Below are 13232 nucleotides of genomic sequence, written 5' to 3'. Positions count from 1 at the left end.
CTGAGCCACCACAGGTGGAACAACCTGCACAGGTGCATCTGGGCTCTGTCTCTGGCTTCAGCATCCCTGCCCCAGGGCAGCCCTTCAGAGGGCGGTTTGCTGGAGAAGCCGGTGGTTGCCTTGGGACTCTAGGTAGCAGTCGTGTGGTCCTTCTCCCCCCTTCCCTTCCTCCCTGTGTGGCCTGAGTGAGCATGCATGCTCAGTCACTTCAATTGTGTCTAATTCTTTGTGACCCCATGAACTGTAGCCCACCAGGCTCCTCTGTCCTTGGGGTTCTCCAGGCAAGAATCCTGGAGTGGGTTGCCATGCCCTCCTCCAGGGGATCTTCCTGACCCAGGGATCGAACCTGTGTCACCCCTGGCTCCTGGCATGGCAGACAGATTCTTTCCCGCTGAGCCCCAGGGAAAGCCCTTTGCCTGCGATCACCTCTCAGGTCAGTACCTGCTCCCGTGTGTGCGGCAGGCTTTCCTGGGGAAGGGGCCAGTCTTGTGGTGTGAGAACTCTTCAGCATGTGAGTGTCCTCCACCCAGGGTTGACTGGCTTCCCAGCCCGGGGCTTGGGCAGGGCTGAGGGGAGCCTGGCTGCAGGCATCCTCACTGTTGGCAGGCATCCTCACTGTTGGCGGGCACCGCTCAGTGTGGGCACAGCTGTGTGCTTGTCCCCTGCCACCTGGTCACAGACCCCACTGGTTCTTCTCCACAACCCTCCCTGACCCCTTCTTCTGCTCCTTCCAAGGCTTTTCCTGGCTCCTGGCTCTTCCATCAAAGGAAGCTTTCAGGGTCCTTTAGGCACTGTGATCCCCATCATGTTTCCAAGGAATCAACCCCACTTTCCCCTCAAGCAGCTCCTGGGAAGGGTCTCCCTGGGGTCACTCCAGAGTGGGGAAGTTGCTGGCCCTTCATGAGCTCACCCTTTTCCTGGGGCAGTGGCAGGGCTACCAAGAGGGGTACTTGTTGCCCTAAAGGTCCAGGAGCGAGCGATGAGATTGAAAACAGAACATGAAATCTGGTGCAGTGTCAGGGGACCTGCTGCCTCTATTGGACTGAGGTGCAAAGTCCACTCGGAGTCCAGCTTTTATTTCCGATTGCAGACTACAAGGCTTTCTTTGACCTATCTTTCCTAAGACACTACATTGACATAGTCCAGATCTCCTTGTTTTTACCCTGAGCTGTTCCCTTCTGGGAAATTTTTGGGAACAGTTAGCAAGTGCATAGGCAGTGTTCATGCCTGACGCTGACCCAGGGTTCCAAGGTCCATGCTTTCATGATCCCAATCATACTCCCTTCTGGGTTTGGCCTTGGGGTCTGTAACAAGACTATTATTCTAAGAAAAACGTGGAAAATAATCATCAACACAGTTTCTTGATATATGCTGTTTTTCCAGGTGCTATTTCTATGAAATTTCCCAAGGCTGTGAAAGTACATTATCAGAAATTCCCACTATAAGTACTGAGGGCTTCGGTGTTTCCACTTGGACGACGCTGCTGCTGTCAGCCCACGGGAGTGGGGCTGTGTCAGTGGTCCTGCCTCCGCAGGGGGCTGCAGGGCCTGGCTTTGTCTGGCCCCACTGGCCCCACTTGTCCAGAAGGGAGGGCCCCTGGGAGTGCTTGGCTTCGTGAGCCCAGGTGTGGATGGAGGGACTCATCGTGGCGGGAGGAGCTCCCTCCCTGGCCCTGTGCACCTTGCCTGGGATGGCACGACCTGGCCCCTTCCTCCGTCCGGAATCTGTGTGCTGAGGAATCATGGGAGTGGGTTTCTGGCCCAGCTGTCCCTCCCTGGGCAACAACCCCATCCCCCGAGTAGAGGCGAAGTGGCTGGGCCCCAAGCCTCACCCACAGCTCAGGCAGGCGCACCCTCTCCAGAAACAAGACTATAGAGTGGTCTCTGCCTTCCCAGCTGCTAACCTGCTGGCCCTAGGCGCCATCACCAAGGCTGACAGCTGGGTCCTGAGAGAGCCATGGAAGGAAATACAGCATCAATGGCCAATGCGTTACCTCTAGATCCTGTGATTTGCTCTGTGGCCACTTTCTCATCTGCCAGGAAACATTTCGACACTTTCCTCAGCTTTCCCAGGTGTCAGGGTCCAGGAAGAGCCCTTGCTGTTGTTCAGTCGCTCAGTGTCATGTCCGAATCTTTGTCACCCCATGGACTGCAGCATGCCACTCTTCCCTGTCCTATCTCCTGGAGTTTGCTGAAACTCATGTCCACTGAGTCGGTGATGCCATCCAACCATTGCATCCTCTATTGCCCCCTTCACTTCCTGCCCTCAATCTTTCCCAGCATCAGGGTCTTTTCCAATGAGTCAGCTCTCCACATCAGGTGGCCAAAATATTGGTACGTCAGCCTCAGCACCAGTCCTTCCAATGAATATTTGGGGTTGAATAAATAAGGATTGAACACGAACAAGCAAGTGGAGACCTTACCTCTGCAGATTCCCTGGACCTCACCCGTGGAAACAGGGGTGGGGGCAGGGCTGTCAAGTGATGGGCAGGACCAGCTGTGGGACCTCCTTGGCCTCAGTCAGCTCCCCAGGCTGCATCTCCCCTCCTGGTCCACAGACCCCCAGGGGCCTAGAGTCACCCTGGGATTTGGACTCTGGATTCCTCTTGCTGTAGTCAGCCCTGGAAAGCAACATGTTCTGCTGGGAAATGTGCTTGTGAGTTTTTCTTTTTTTCCCCCCAAATCCTTAATGACGTATGCTGACAAGCAGTGAAATGGCTATGACAGATGAAGAGGGACAACCCTCTAGGTATGAATGAGTCACAAAGCTGAACCATCCAGCATGGAAACACAGTCAATAATGTTGTTAATACCTTTGGAGGATAACAGATGGTAACTAGAGTTATGATGGCCATCACTTTGTAACATAGAGAAATATTGCATCACTGTAAGTTCTACACTTGGAACTAACAGTGTTGTATGTCAATTACACTGTACGTTACTAAAAAAAAGAACTGAGGTGTTTCTCTTCCAAGTCCTGCAATGGCTGCAGGCTCCTCTCAGGAGCTTCAGATCCCACACTGGCCAGTCTGCCCCACACAGGTGCCCACTGTGGGTTCTGCAGGAGGAGAAGTCCCAGGAGATTCACCCGGCAGTCAGGTAGGTACCCACCTGCTCCTGTGTGCTTGCTCACACTTACCTGACTGGCCCTGACCTGCCCTCCAGGGCTGTTGTGTCCACCACTATGTTCTGGAAAGTGCTTCTTTTTCATTTGTTAATTCACTTCACCATCTCAGCCCATCCCCTATGCACAGATACACAGAGAGACAGACAGACAGACAGATACACACACACACACACACACACGGCGGGAGCCTCCCCTGGTTGGCATCTCCTGGTTGCCACACCTCGCAGCCCTCTCTCCCACACTGAACTGAAGTTAATCAAGGTGGCCAACAACCCAAAGAGGTGACGTTGTGTTACCTCCCACGCTGGGCCACCAAGAGCGCCATGGCTTCCAACCCGGACTTTCAGACACTCTGTCTGGGGGAAGCCGTCCGCCTCACCCAGTACACAGCGGCTGTGCAGACAGACCCTCACAGAGGACAGCAGAGACCACTTGCCAACACCAGCCAGTAGCCACAAGGCAAGGCACCTCGGGAGTGGGCTCCCCAGAGCCAGGCTCACCTTCAGACCATGGCATGCCATGAGAGCCTGAGAGTGACCTCAGGAGAGGTGACACCAGCCAAACCACCCCAGACCCCTGACCCACAGACGCCACAGCGAAATAGATAAATTGCTTGAGGCACCAAGGGTAGGGTGATCAGTTATAAGGCATTAGATCATACCTCCCACTCTGTGCGAGCACACATATGAGTTGAGTACACACATACATGCACAGGCACATGCCCAAATGCAGCTTTCTCTTCCTTCACCATCACTCTCATTTCCCTGCCTCAATTCAAAAATGAAAGTAAAACACAAGTCTCCCAATCACCCAACTACCTCCCAGGTTGGATCGGGAGGGGTTAAAACTATGGCTGAAGCCATGACGCTGTGCCTTCTGCAGCCCTGGGAGGGAGCTTTCCGTGGAAATCCGTGGAAATCTGCGGACAGACATTCTCAATGCATCCTCAGGGCCTTGCAGAAACTCCCCACCTAAAGCAATGGAGAAGTGGGGCTTCCTGTTAGTTCCAAAGAGCTGTCAGTGGAAAGTAATTTGTGCCCAGACCTCGGTGAAATACGGTAACAGGTTCACATTCTCTTCCATTCATTGGGAGCAGACTGTCCCCGCTGGTAAATGCACTGACCAAGCGAAAGATGCTACCCTACCAGCACCACATCCATAGCCTTCGCGCCTGGAGAATGCACAAAAAGCAAGCAGGCCACAAAAGGGAAGTCGAGAGGTCAGATGTGTTATTTAAGTGTTTTACAAATATCTTCACTTCTTGAAATGCACATGAGAGCTGTAGAGTGGCTAGCTGACCATTAGATAGGACTGCATTCTTTCTTTAGCATCTGGAGTTCAAATTTCCAGGGTTTGGATGCCACAATAAAGGTGCAATAAAATGCCTGGAAGAGATAAAAAGAATAATAACTCATAAGCAAGAAAAATTCCAAAAAAAAGAAAACCAGAAAGTCCTATTTCCAGGTGTCAAGATTTGGCTTAAGGAGGGGCCAGTCATGCTCCTACAGGCCCCTGAACAGTTGACCTGGTGGCTGAGGAGACAGCTTCACAACTGAGATGAGTGCCACTTGGGTTCATGTCCCTGTGATATGAGGCCATCACAGTCAGGGCTCCTTTTGCTCCAGGAGAGCAAGCATTGGAGCCCAGGATGAATTAGCCTGGAGAAATCCTCCTGTCCAGCTCTGGACTTCCCCCGCCACCACCCCACACAGACTTCCTGCAGCCCCTGGAGACCCCGTGCTGCATGGAGGGCCCAGCGGGTCCTTCCCAGGGGAGGCAGAACCACAAGAATAATTGGGGTCCTACAGGCTTTGAAAAGGGGATCAGAATCTGGCCAGGTCCCACCAGGAAAAGCTTGCAGCTGTGGAGCTGGGAGGAGACACAGGGCCTGAAGAAGGAGCAGTGCTCCCAGCTTCTGACCTGGGTGAGATCACTCTGTCCCTCTCCTTGCCTAAAATCTTTATTCAATCAGAATGAAAATATAAAGTGAGAAAACCTCCATTACATCAACGTGGCGCTCAGTAGAACTGAAGTTGTGTAAGATACAAAGAACTAAGGGGTCAGGTAGAGGGGGAGAAAGGACCAAGCAACCAGGAACCCAAACTGGCCATGGAGGAACTGAATCCAGACTGGGGGTCGTCCAGGTTGCAGGGGATCAGGATGAGTTGAGCTGGTTCCTGGCAGTGTTGGGGAACATATTAGTTGTTCTAGTTGTTCAGTCTCTAATTTGCGTCTGACCCCTTGTGACCCCATGGACTGCAGCATCCCAGGCTTCCCTGTCCTTCACTATCTCCCAAAGCTTGCTCAGACTCATGTCCATTGAGTCGGTGATGCCATCCAACCATCTCATCCTCTGTTGTCCCCTTCTCTTCCCATCTTCAATCTTTCCCAGTGTCAGGGTCTTTTCCAATAAGTTGGTTCTTCACTTCAGCCAGTCAAAGTATTGGAGTTTCAGCTTCAGCATCAGTCCTTCCAATGAATAGTCAGAATTGATTTCCTTTAGGATGGGCTGGTTGGATCTCCTTGAAGTCCAAGGGACTCTCAAGAGTCTTCTGCAGCACCACAGTTTGAAAACATCAATTTTTTCGGCCTTCTTTATGGTCCAACTCTCAAATCTGTACATGACTACTGGAAAAACAATAGCTTTGACTATATGGACCTTTGTTAGCAGAGTGATGTCTCTGCTTTTTAAAACACTAAGTTTGTCATCACTTTTCTCCCAAGAAGAAAGCATCTTTTAATTTCATGGCTGTAGTCTCTGTCTGCAGTGGCACTGCCCTCAAATAACTGTACAGTTTCAGAAATTCTTATATTTTATTATTAAGTAAAAATCTAAATTATGGAATAGTATGCAGTGCAATTCCCTACTACACAAAACACAAATATAAAATATTAAAAAAAACTAGGATATATAACAATAAGTTGACAGCAGTAAATTTTCCATAAGGGTAGTTATAGCTGATTTTGTTTTTTTCTTCTGTAGTTGATTTTCAGCTACTTAATACTTTGGAAAATTTTTAAATTTCCTACCTTCCATGAACCAGGCCTATAACTATTTAAAATAATACCAGGTTTTAAAACCTTTCCCCAAGGAGATCAGATAGTTACCCTTTCTTCTTTTATAAGACTCAATAAAGAAAACAGAAAAGCTCAAAACCTATAGGAGATCTGAAATGGGGAATCTCTAAGAGTTGCATGAGCCCTGTAAGGGCAGAGATGGGAAAGACTATCCGGAGGCTAATGAGTGATTTCAAGCAAGATAATTCAAGGTTGCTGAAGGCTGTCTCAGGACCTACCTTCTGCATTTGGGGATCCTCTTGTGCTGAACAGTTTTCAGTTTTCCCTGAAATTTTCTTGCACTGTGTCCGCTCAATTTCGACTTCAAGAAGGTAATCCAAACTATCCGTGACCTGTCCGTGAATCATTTCAAGTTAGAGATCATCAAAGAATATGTGGCATCAGTTGTCATTTCTGACAAACAAACATGTCATTGACTGCTTGGGGCAAAGGACGTCTCCCCACCTCCCTCCCTCCTATGGTTTCTTTGGACAGAGTTTTGGGGTAACGCAGAAGTGGTCCTTACCTTGTTCTCTCTGTCTCTCTGTTCCTCGATCTTTTTCATTATGATATTTAATTTTAAAGCAATGACAGCTCTCACCGAGATAAATCAAGAAAGCTATTTCCTAAAGACCATTTTCCTGGGAAAACTAATGGTTTGTTCACTGGAGCTTGGGAAAGAATCAACATTTTCAGTGAAATCCACTTAGAATATATTGCTTCCCTTTGGCAGTTTTAGTTATATACACCTTATTCCATGTCATACACCCTCCCAAATTCCTGACTTTCCAGGCATCTCCCCTCACCACTGCCTACCCTGTCCAGAGCCCACCATAGCCCTGTACTCAAGGAGGCCTCACAAAGAAACCCAGATGAGCAATGGTAAATGTCCACTCCCATGATTGAAGAATGAAAAGATGCTTGACCTTACTATACATTAGAGAAATGCAAATCAAAACTACAATGAAGTATCACCTCGCACAGGTCAGAATAGCCATCATCAAAAAACCTACAAACAAAAATGCTAGAAAGGGTGTGGAGAAAAGGGAACCCCTCTACACTATTGGTGAGAATGTAAGTTGATACAACCACTATAGAGATTAGTATGAAGATGACTTTAAAAAACTAAGCATAGAGTTTGCATATGGCCCAGCAATCCTACTCCTGGGCATATATCCTGAGAAAACCATCATTCAAAAAGACACATGTACCCCAATGTTCCACTGCAGCACTATGTACAATAGCCAGGACATAAAAACAATCTGAAAAGGAAAACAAAGTTTATAAGACTTTAAGGAAAGAATATTTAAAGAGAATGACCAGGTTAGTTAGATTCTGTACCTGAGTGCAGAAGAATAAGAGATAATTCAGAAAATAGAGTAAATATTTTGGAAGTTCTGGAAAAGTCGCCTGGGCATTGAACAAAATGGGTGTAGGCAGAAATCTAAGTATGGTTTCATGAGTATAAAACATACTTTAAAATTTTCAGCTATGCACTAAGTGTATGAAATGACACCTGCAGGTGTGCCCACCAGGATCGATGTCTGTGGGGGATGTAAAGAAATCAGTGGTCACTTTCAAAACCACTTCCAAATGTACCCCAAGCACATTTTTCAGGACTGCTGCTGTTGCTAAGTCGCTTCAGTTGTGTCCAACTCTGTGCGACCCCATAGACGGCAGCCAACAGGCTTCTCTGTCCCTGGGATTCTCCAGGCAAGAACACTGGAGTGGGTTGCCATTTCCTTCTCCAATGCATGAAGGTGAAAAGTGAAAGTGAAGTCGCTCAGTCGTGTCCGACTCTTAGCGACCCCATGGACTGCAGCCTACCAGGCTCCTCCGTCCATGGGATTTTCCAGGCAAGAGTACTGGAGTGGGGTGCCATTGCCTTCTCCATTTCCAGGACTGGATATCAAGTTTCCCAGTGCTGTTGGCATTTGGGGCTGTTGGCATTTGAATTTCTTGGCTGTGGGGGCCGTGCTATGCCTGAGGCGTGATGACCCACATTCCTGGACTCCATTCCTCAAATCTCAGTAGCAGCCTCTTCAGTTGTGATGACCAGAAACATCTCAGGCTATGGCCAAAAATGCCCTGAAGAGCAAAAATCTATGCCCAACTGAGAATGAGTGCTTTGTATTTGAGTAAATTTCCAAGTGAAAATTACCAAAAAAACAGACTTCCTTAAATCATTCTCAACAACCACTGACCAACCCCCAGCCCCACCTTCGCCCCCGATTGTCCAGGAAAGGGAGGCAAATGAGGGTCCAGCTGTGGATTCAGCCACTCACTCCTGCCATGGCCAGGGCTCTCTGACTCCCCTGGCCTCTTGTGACACCGTGCCCTCCTGGCTGGCTGCACCGTTGTATCTTTGGCCCAGCTGGCATCATTCAGAAGCAGTAGCATTGGTGGATTAAGAGTAGACAGCCTGGGTTTAAATCTTGGCTCTTCTCTTAGTATCTGTGTGACCCTGGCAGGTTTCTAAACGTCTCTGTGCCTGTTTTCCTCCTCTGTGAACTGGAGCTGGTAGCTACCCGTTTTTTCTTTAAGGGCCAGAGAGAAAATATTCCAGGCTTTGCAGCATGGACACAGCCCAGACAGCATTCAAAACGTGTGCCTGGCAGTGTCCTAATAAAATTGTATTTATGGACATACGTTTCAGTGTAATATAATTTTCATATGTCACAAAATAGTCTCCTTTTGTTTCTTATATTCATTCATGTCTCATGGGATGTACTAAGAAGGGCCATGGGCCAGATTTGGCTACAGGCTGTGAGTGACAACTGCTGATAAATATCTTTGTAGTTTTAACTTAAGTCATTCAGTGGAATAGAGCAATTTTCCATTTATAGGGCCTGTGGGTATTTTGTTACGTTTTATCTGAATTGTCACCCAGTATTTTTCTTTTAGCTTTTGCTTGGGGATGGTGTATTCTTCCTTACTCCTTTCTTCAATATGTTTTCAAGTGAACTTAAAACACCTCTCTCCTAGCCTCTTTTTAAACCTGTTTCCACTTGATTCTTTTGTATCCTTATCTGAATTCTAGAGCTGACAGTGAACTAAGAAATAAAATGGACATTCATGAAAAGAACCAGCGAACAGTATGAAATGATATATAAGTCTTGAGATATGTGGGTCTTTGGTTTATTTTATTATTAAATGGTGGTTTAGTCACTAAGTTGTGTCTGACTCTTTGTGACCCTATGGACTGTAGCCCGCCAGGCTCCTCTGTCCATGAGATTCTCCAGACAAGAATACTGGAGTGGGTTGCCATGCCTTTCCTGCAGGGCATCTTCCCGACCTAGGGATCCAAACTTGGCCTCTTGCATTGCAGGAGGATTCTTTACTGACTGAGCTACCAGAGAAGCCCAAGAGATTAAATATCAGCCTATAGAGCAGAGCCATCTATTTCTATTTATATAAACAGAGAGCACAGATTAAGAAAAATGGACTAGTCCCAGGAAAGGCAGGAACTTCATTAAGAACAGCTATTAAATCTGAGCCCCCAGGGATGTAGGGTTTTAATTCAGCCACCCACTGGGGAACGCACTTCCTGGCCCAGGTGTTGCTTCCTAAAAACACAAAGCACACAACTGGGACCACAGAGAGGACGAGAGGGAGCCCAGGGCCGCAGCCTGTGCAGATGGACAGGGTGCCAGGTGTCCCCACCTCTTAGGGGGTCAGGACACAGTGAAACTTTTGCCCACGTAAGGAAGCTGGAAAGGGAGGCAGGTTGGCGGTGGCTGGAAGGTGGGTAGTACAGTTTGGAGGGAAGATGGGCTGAGTGGAGGAGAGGTGTGGGTCAGGCCAGCATCATCCACAGCACATCACCTTCTGCCCGCCGTGACTACTGCTTCCTGCACCCCAACAACCCCACCTTGGGCTCCTGCATAGACAGCAGGACAACACTCTTTCTCAGGAAACACAGTGCTGGTTCCTCTAAGACACAGTCCATATTCCAACCTCCAGCTGCTCTAAGAGCATCCTTTTTGGCATTATTTTATTGTTTGTTTATTTATTTAGCTGTACCATGTCTTGGTTGTGATATGTGAAATCTAGCACCCTGACCAGGATATGAACCCAGGTTCCCTGCAGTGGGAGTACGGAGTCTTAGCCACTGGACCACGAGGGAAGTCCCTGGTATTATTTTAAATCCAAGAGACAACACAGAAACACATCTTGCCTTTATCATCATGCTTCCTAAATTTCCTTTCATGAGATCCATTTCCTGCTCTACTCTGTCTTTCACAGCACTGATATTTAAATTTTTATCGATTTTTTAATTGGAGTATAATTGCTTTGCAATGTTGTGTTAGGTTCTGCTGTACAACAAGGTGCACAACATCGTGAACTGGCTATATGTACACATATATCCCCTCCCTCTTGAACCCCCCTCTGACGCCCCCATCCCACCCCCTACGTCATCACAGAGCACCGAGCTGAGCTCCCTGTGCTATACAGCACCTTCCTACTAGCTATCTATGTTACACATGGCAGTGTGTATATATCAGTGCTACTCTCTCAATTTGTCCCACCCTCTCCTTCCCTCTCTCTGTCCACAAGTGCATTCTCGACGTCTGTGTCTCTATTCCTGCCCTGCAAATAGGTTCATCGGTATTATTTTCCTTGAAATCTACAGCACTGATATTTTGAAGTGGTCTTAGAGAATGCCCCATAATATACTTGTGTGTGTGCTCAGCCAGTTCAGTTGTGTCTGACTCTTTGCAACACCATGGACTGTAGCCCGCCAGGCTCCTCTGTCCATGGGGATTCTCCAGGCAAGAATACTGGAACGGGTTGCCATGCCCTCCTCCAGGGGATCTTCCTGACCCAGGGATTGAACCCACATCTCTTACGTCTCCTGCATTGGCAGAGGGGTTCTTTACCATGAACACCACCTGGGAAGCAGCACCTGTAACATGGACTTGTCTAATTGTCCCTCACGAGCACCCTCACACATCTGGGGCAGAACACGGTATACAAGTGATGCCACGTCCTTGCACTGATGTCCCATCAGAGGCACGTAGTATCAGTTTGTCCAGCGTGTTCTGGTTGTAATTAATTAACAAGCCATCCCTGTAGCTATGGCCCCTTCCCTTTACTTCTCTCCATCCTGGGTGGCAGATCCATTGCTGATCTTTGCCTGAGTTTGTTATTACCATGGTCGTTGCAAAAGGTGATTTTCTAGTTTCCTATTCTTTCACATTTCTAAGTAGGCAGAAAAGGAATCTTCCCTTCTGCCCTGATTCCTACTTACAATGAAAGCTGGCTGTGGAGTTTGTTTGCTTGTTCACTGTGTTATAACGCATCCCCTTCAACACTCAGGTGGATGATATCTGCTCACACCATCCCAAACGTGGCCCCTTTAAGAGCCCCTCTGTGCTCTTACCTGTTTTCTGATGTGACTATAACTACTTTTAAGTTATTTGAATGGATATATTATGTTTTACCCCAGAATTATAAAAGAGAAAACTTAATTAACTTTCTTCCCCAAACCCCTAAAGTTTATAAATTTTGGCTCCAGGTATCTCTCAGCTGCTCTCAGCTGACAATGGCCCTCCCACAAAGGTGGGCACAGGGACAAAGGGTGGGAAGCGAGAGCCACTAACCTGCTCCTGGGACCTCAGAACGTTCATCACCTTGTAGACATACGTGTCCTTGCTGGCCTTGTTGTACTCCTTCATGGCAAACCACAGCGCCTGCTGCACGTACACATAGGAGGCTGGGATGTCTTGGAATTCCCTCGTCACCTTCTTCGAATCCCAGGCTTGGACACCTCTGGACACGAGGGCCGCCACGGTCATCCAGAGCAGCAGGCCAGGGCAGATCCTGGCCATGGCTCCTCAAGTGGGTGTTCAGGCTGAGTCCCTCCTGTCCTGCCAAGGCTTAGTGGGCCCTGCTGCCTCCACACCGGCCCCTCCCAGTGCTGCTGCAGGTGGAAAGTGGAGAACAACTGTTAAAATCATCTGCCCCCAAAAAAGCCACCTGCGAGACATGTAATTCAGTCCATTTGCCCAGCACGGATGCTTCCTTTTTGGAAGGACACACACCTCTGTGTACACATACACACACACACCCCTGATCTTCCTAATGGCTGCCTATTTGTGCTGGGACCTGTCTGCTGAGTGGGGGTGAGTCTCTCCAGCCCGTGGAAGGCCCTGCACATTGTGTCTCCATCTCTCCGAGCCCCGTGGAGATATCCTTTACACTCAGGAGGCAAGAGTCCCAGGACTGAGCGTCTGCTTTAGCCCAGGGCTGTCTGGCTCAGTCTCGCCCACATGTACGAGGGATGGCATGCCACTTGTGAAATGCCTTTGCTTTAGAGGAATCCCTCCAGCCAACAAGGACCCATAGGACGTAGCTCTCGAGGCCGAAGCAGAGGTTCGGGTGTCGGGGGCAGACCAGGAGCCTGCAGCCTGAGCCAAAGCTGAATCCATGGGGGGCGGGGGGTGCGTTTGCCCAGAGAAGTAAGGACCAAGTGTCCGGGCTGAACAGAGGATGTGGTGTCTAAACCAAGAGACTCCTGGGGCCTAGGTATAGACACCCAGCACCAAATACTCCCAGGGTCTTAGTTCAGCTGCCCATCTGGGGTTGCCATGTGCCCTCTGCCAGGAATCACCAACCAAACCTGTGCCTCCCAGAGACTGACCTGTGGGGAGGCTGACGCACACAGATACAGGGTGCCTACCCTCCCGGCCGGCGGTAACCTATCCCTTCCTGTCCTGTCTCTGCTCCACGGCAGCTTCAGTGTGACGCACGAGGGGCAGGGGTGACTCTCCTGCTCCATGTGCCTGGGCACATGGGCGGCCGCCAGGGGCCGTCTCCTGCCCACCAGGGCTACCCCCAGACCCACCTGAGCACCAAGGCCCTTTCCACAATGCTGTGGCTGAGCCCTGAGCTGGCCACCGGCCTCAGGCAGCTTCTCCCCCTCCCCAGGACCTGAGCACGGTGGCTCCCGCCTGTGGCCAGCTCGTTTCCGGCCCACTCAGTTCACAGCCATGTGCCTGCTCGGGGTGTCTGTCAGGGCCAAGGTCGAATGCTTCTGTCCCCAGCTG

General features: G+C 49.3%; 1 protein-coding gene across 2 annotated transcripts; it reads right to left on the bottom strand.

The window, feature by feature from the left end:
• Positions 1–4338: 4338 nt before the first annotated feature.
• LOC109567734 (cystatin-13-like) lies at positions 4339–13232 on the bottom strand. 2 transcript variants are annotated; one of them, XM_070800648.1, is made up of 4 exons: positions 13031–13232; positions 11787–12106; positions 6423–6536; positions 4339–4511 (listed from the first exon to the last, which is right to left on the bottom strand). In XM_070800648.1, the coding sequence occupies exons 2-4, from the start codon at positions 12012–12014 to the stop codon at positions 4428–4430; spliced, it is 426 nt and encodes a 141-aa protein (XP_070656749.1). In that variant the 5' UTR covers positions 12015–12106; positions 13031–13232; the 3' UTR covers positions 4339–4427. The 2 variants fall into 2 exon arrangements, with proteins under 2 accessions (XP_070656749.1, XP_070656750.1); XM_070800649.1 differs by having other exon boundaries at positions 11787–12103.

Source organism: Bos indicus, chromosome 13 (assembly GCF_029378745.1).
Source record: "Bos indicus isolate NIAB-ARS_2022 breed Sahiwal x Tharparkar chromosome 13, NIAB-ARS_B.indTharparkar_mat_pri_1.0, whole genome shotgun sequence".
In the NCBI taxonomy this organism is placed as follows: Eukaryota; Metazoa; Chordata; class Mammalia; order Artiodactyla; family Bovidae; genus Bos; species Bos indicus.
The sequence above is the reverse complement of the archived record's forward strand: the minus strand, read 5'-3'. Positions and strand labels throughout refer to the sequence as shown.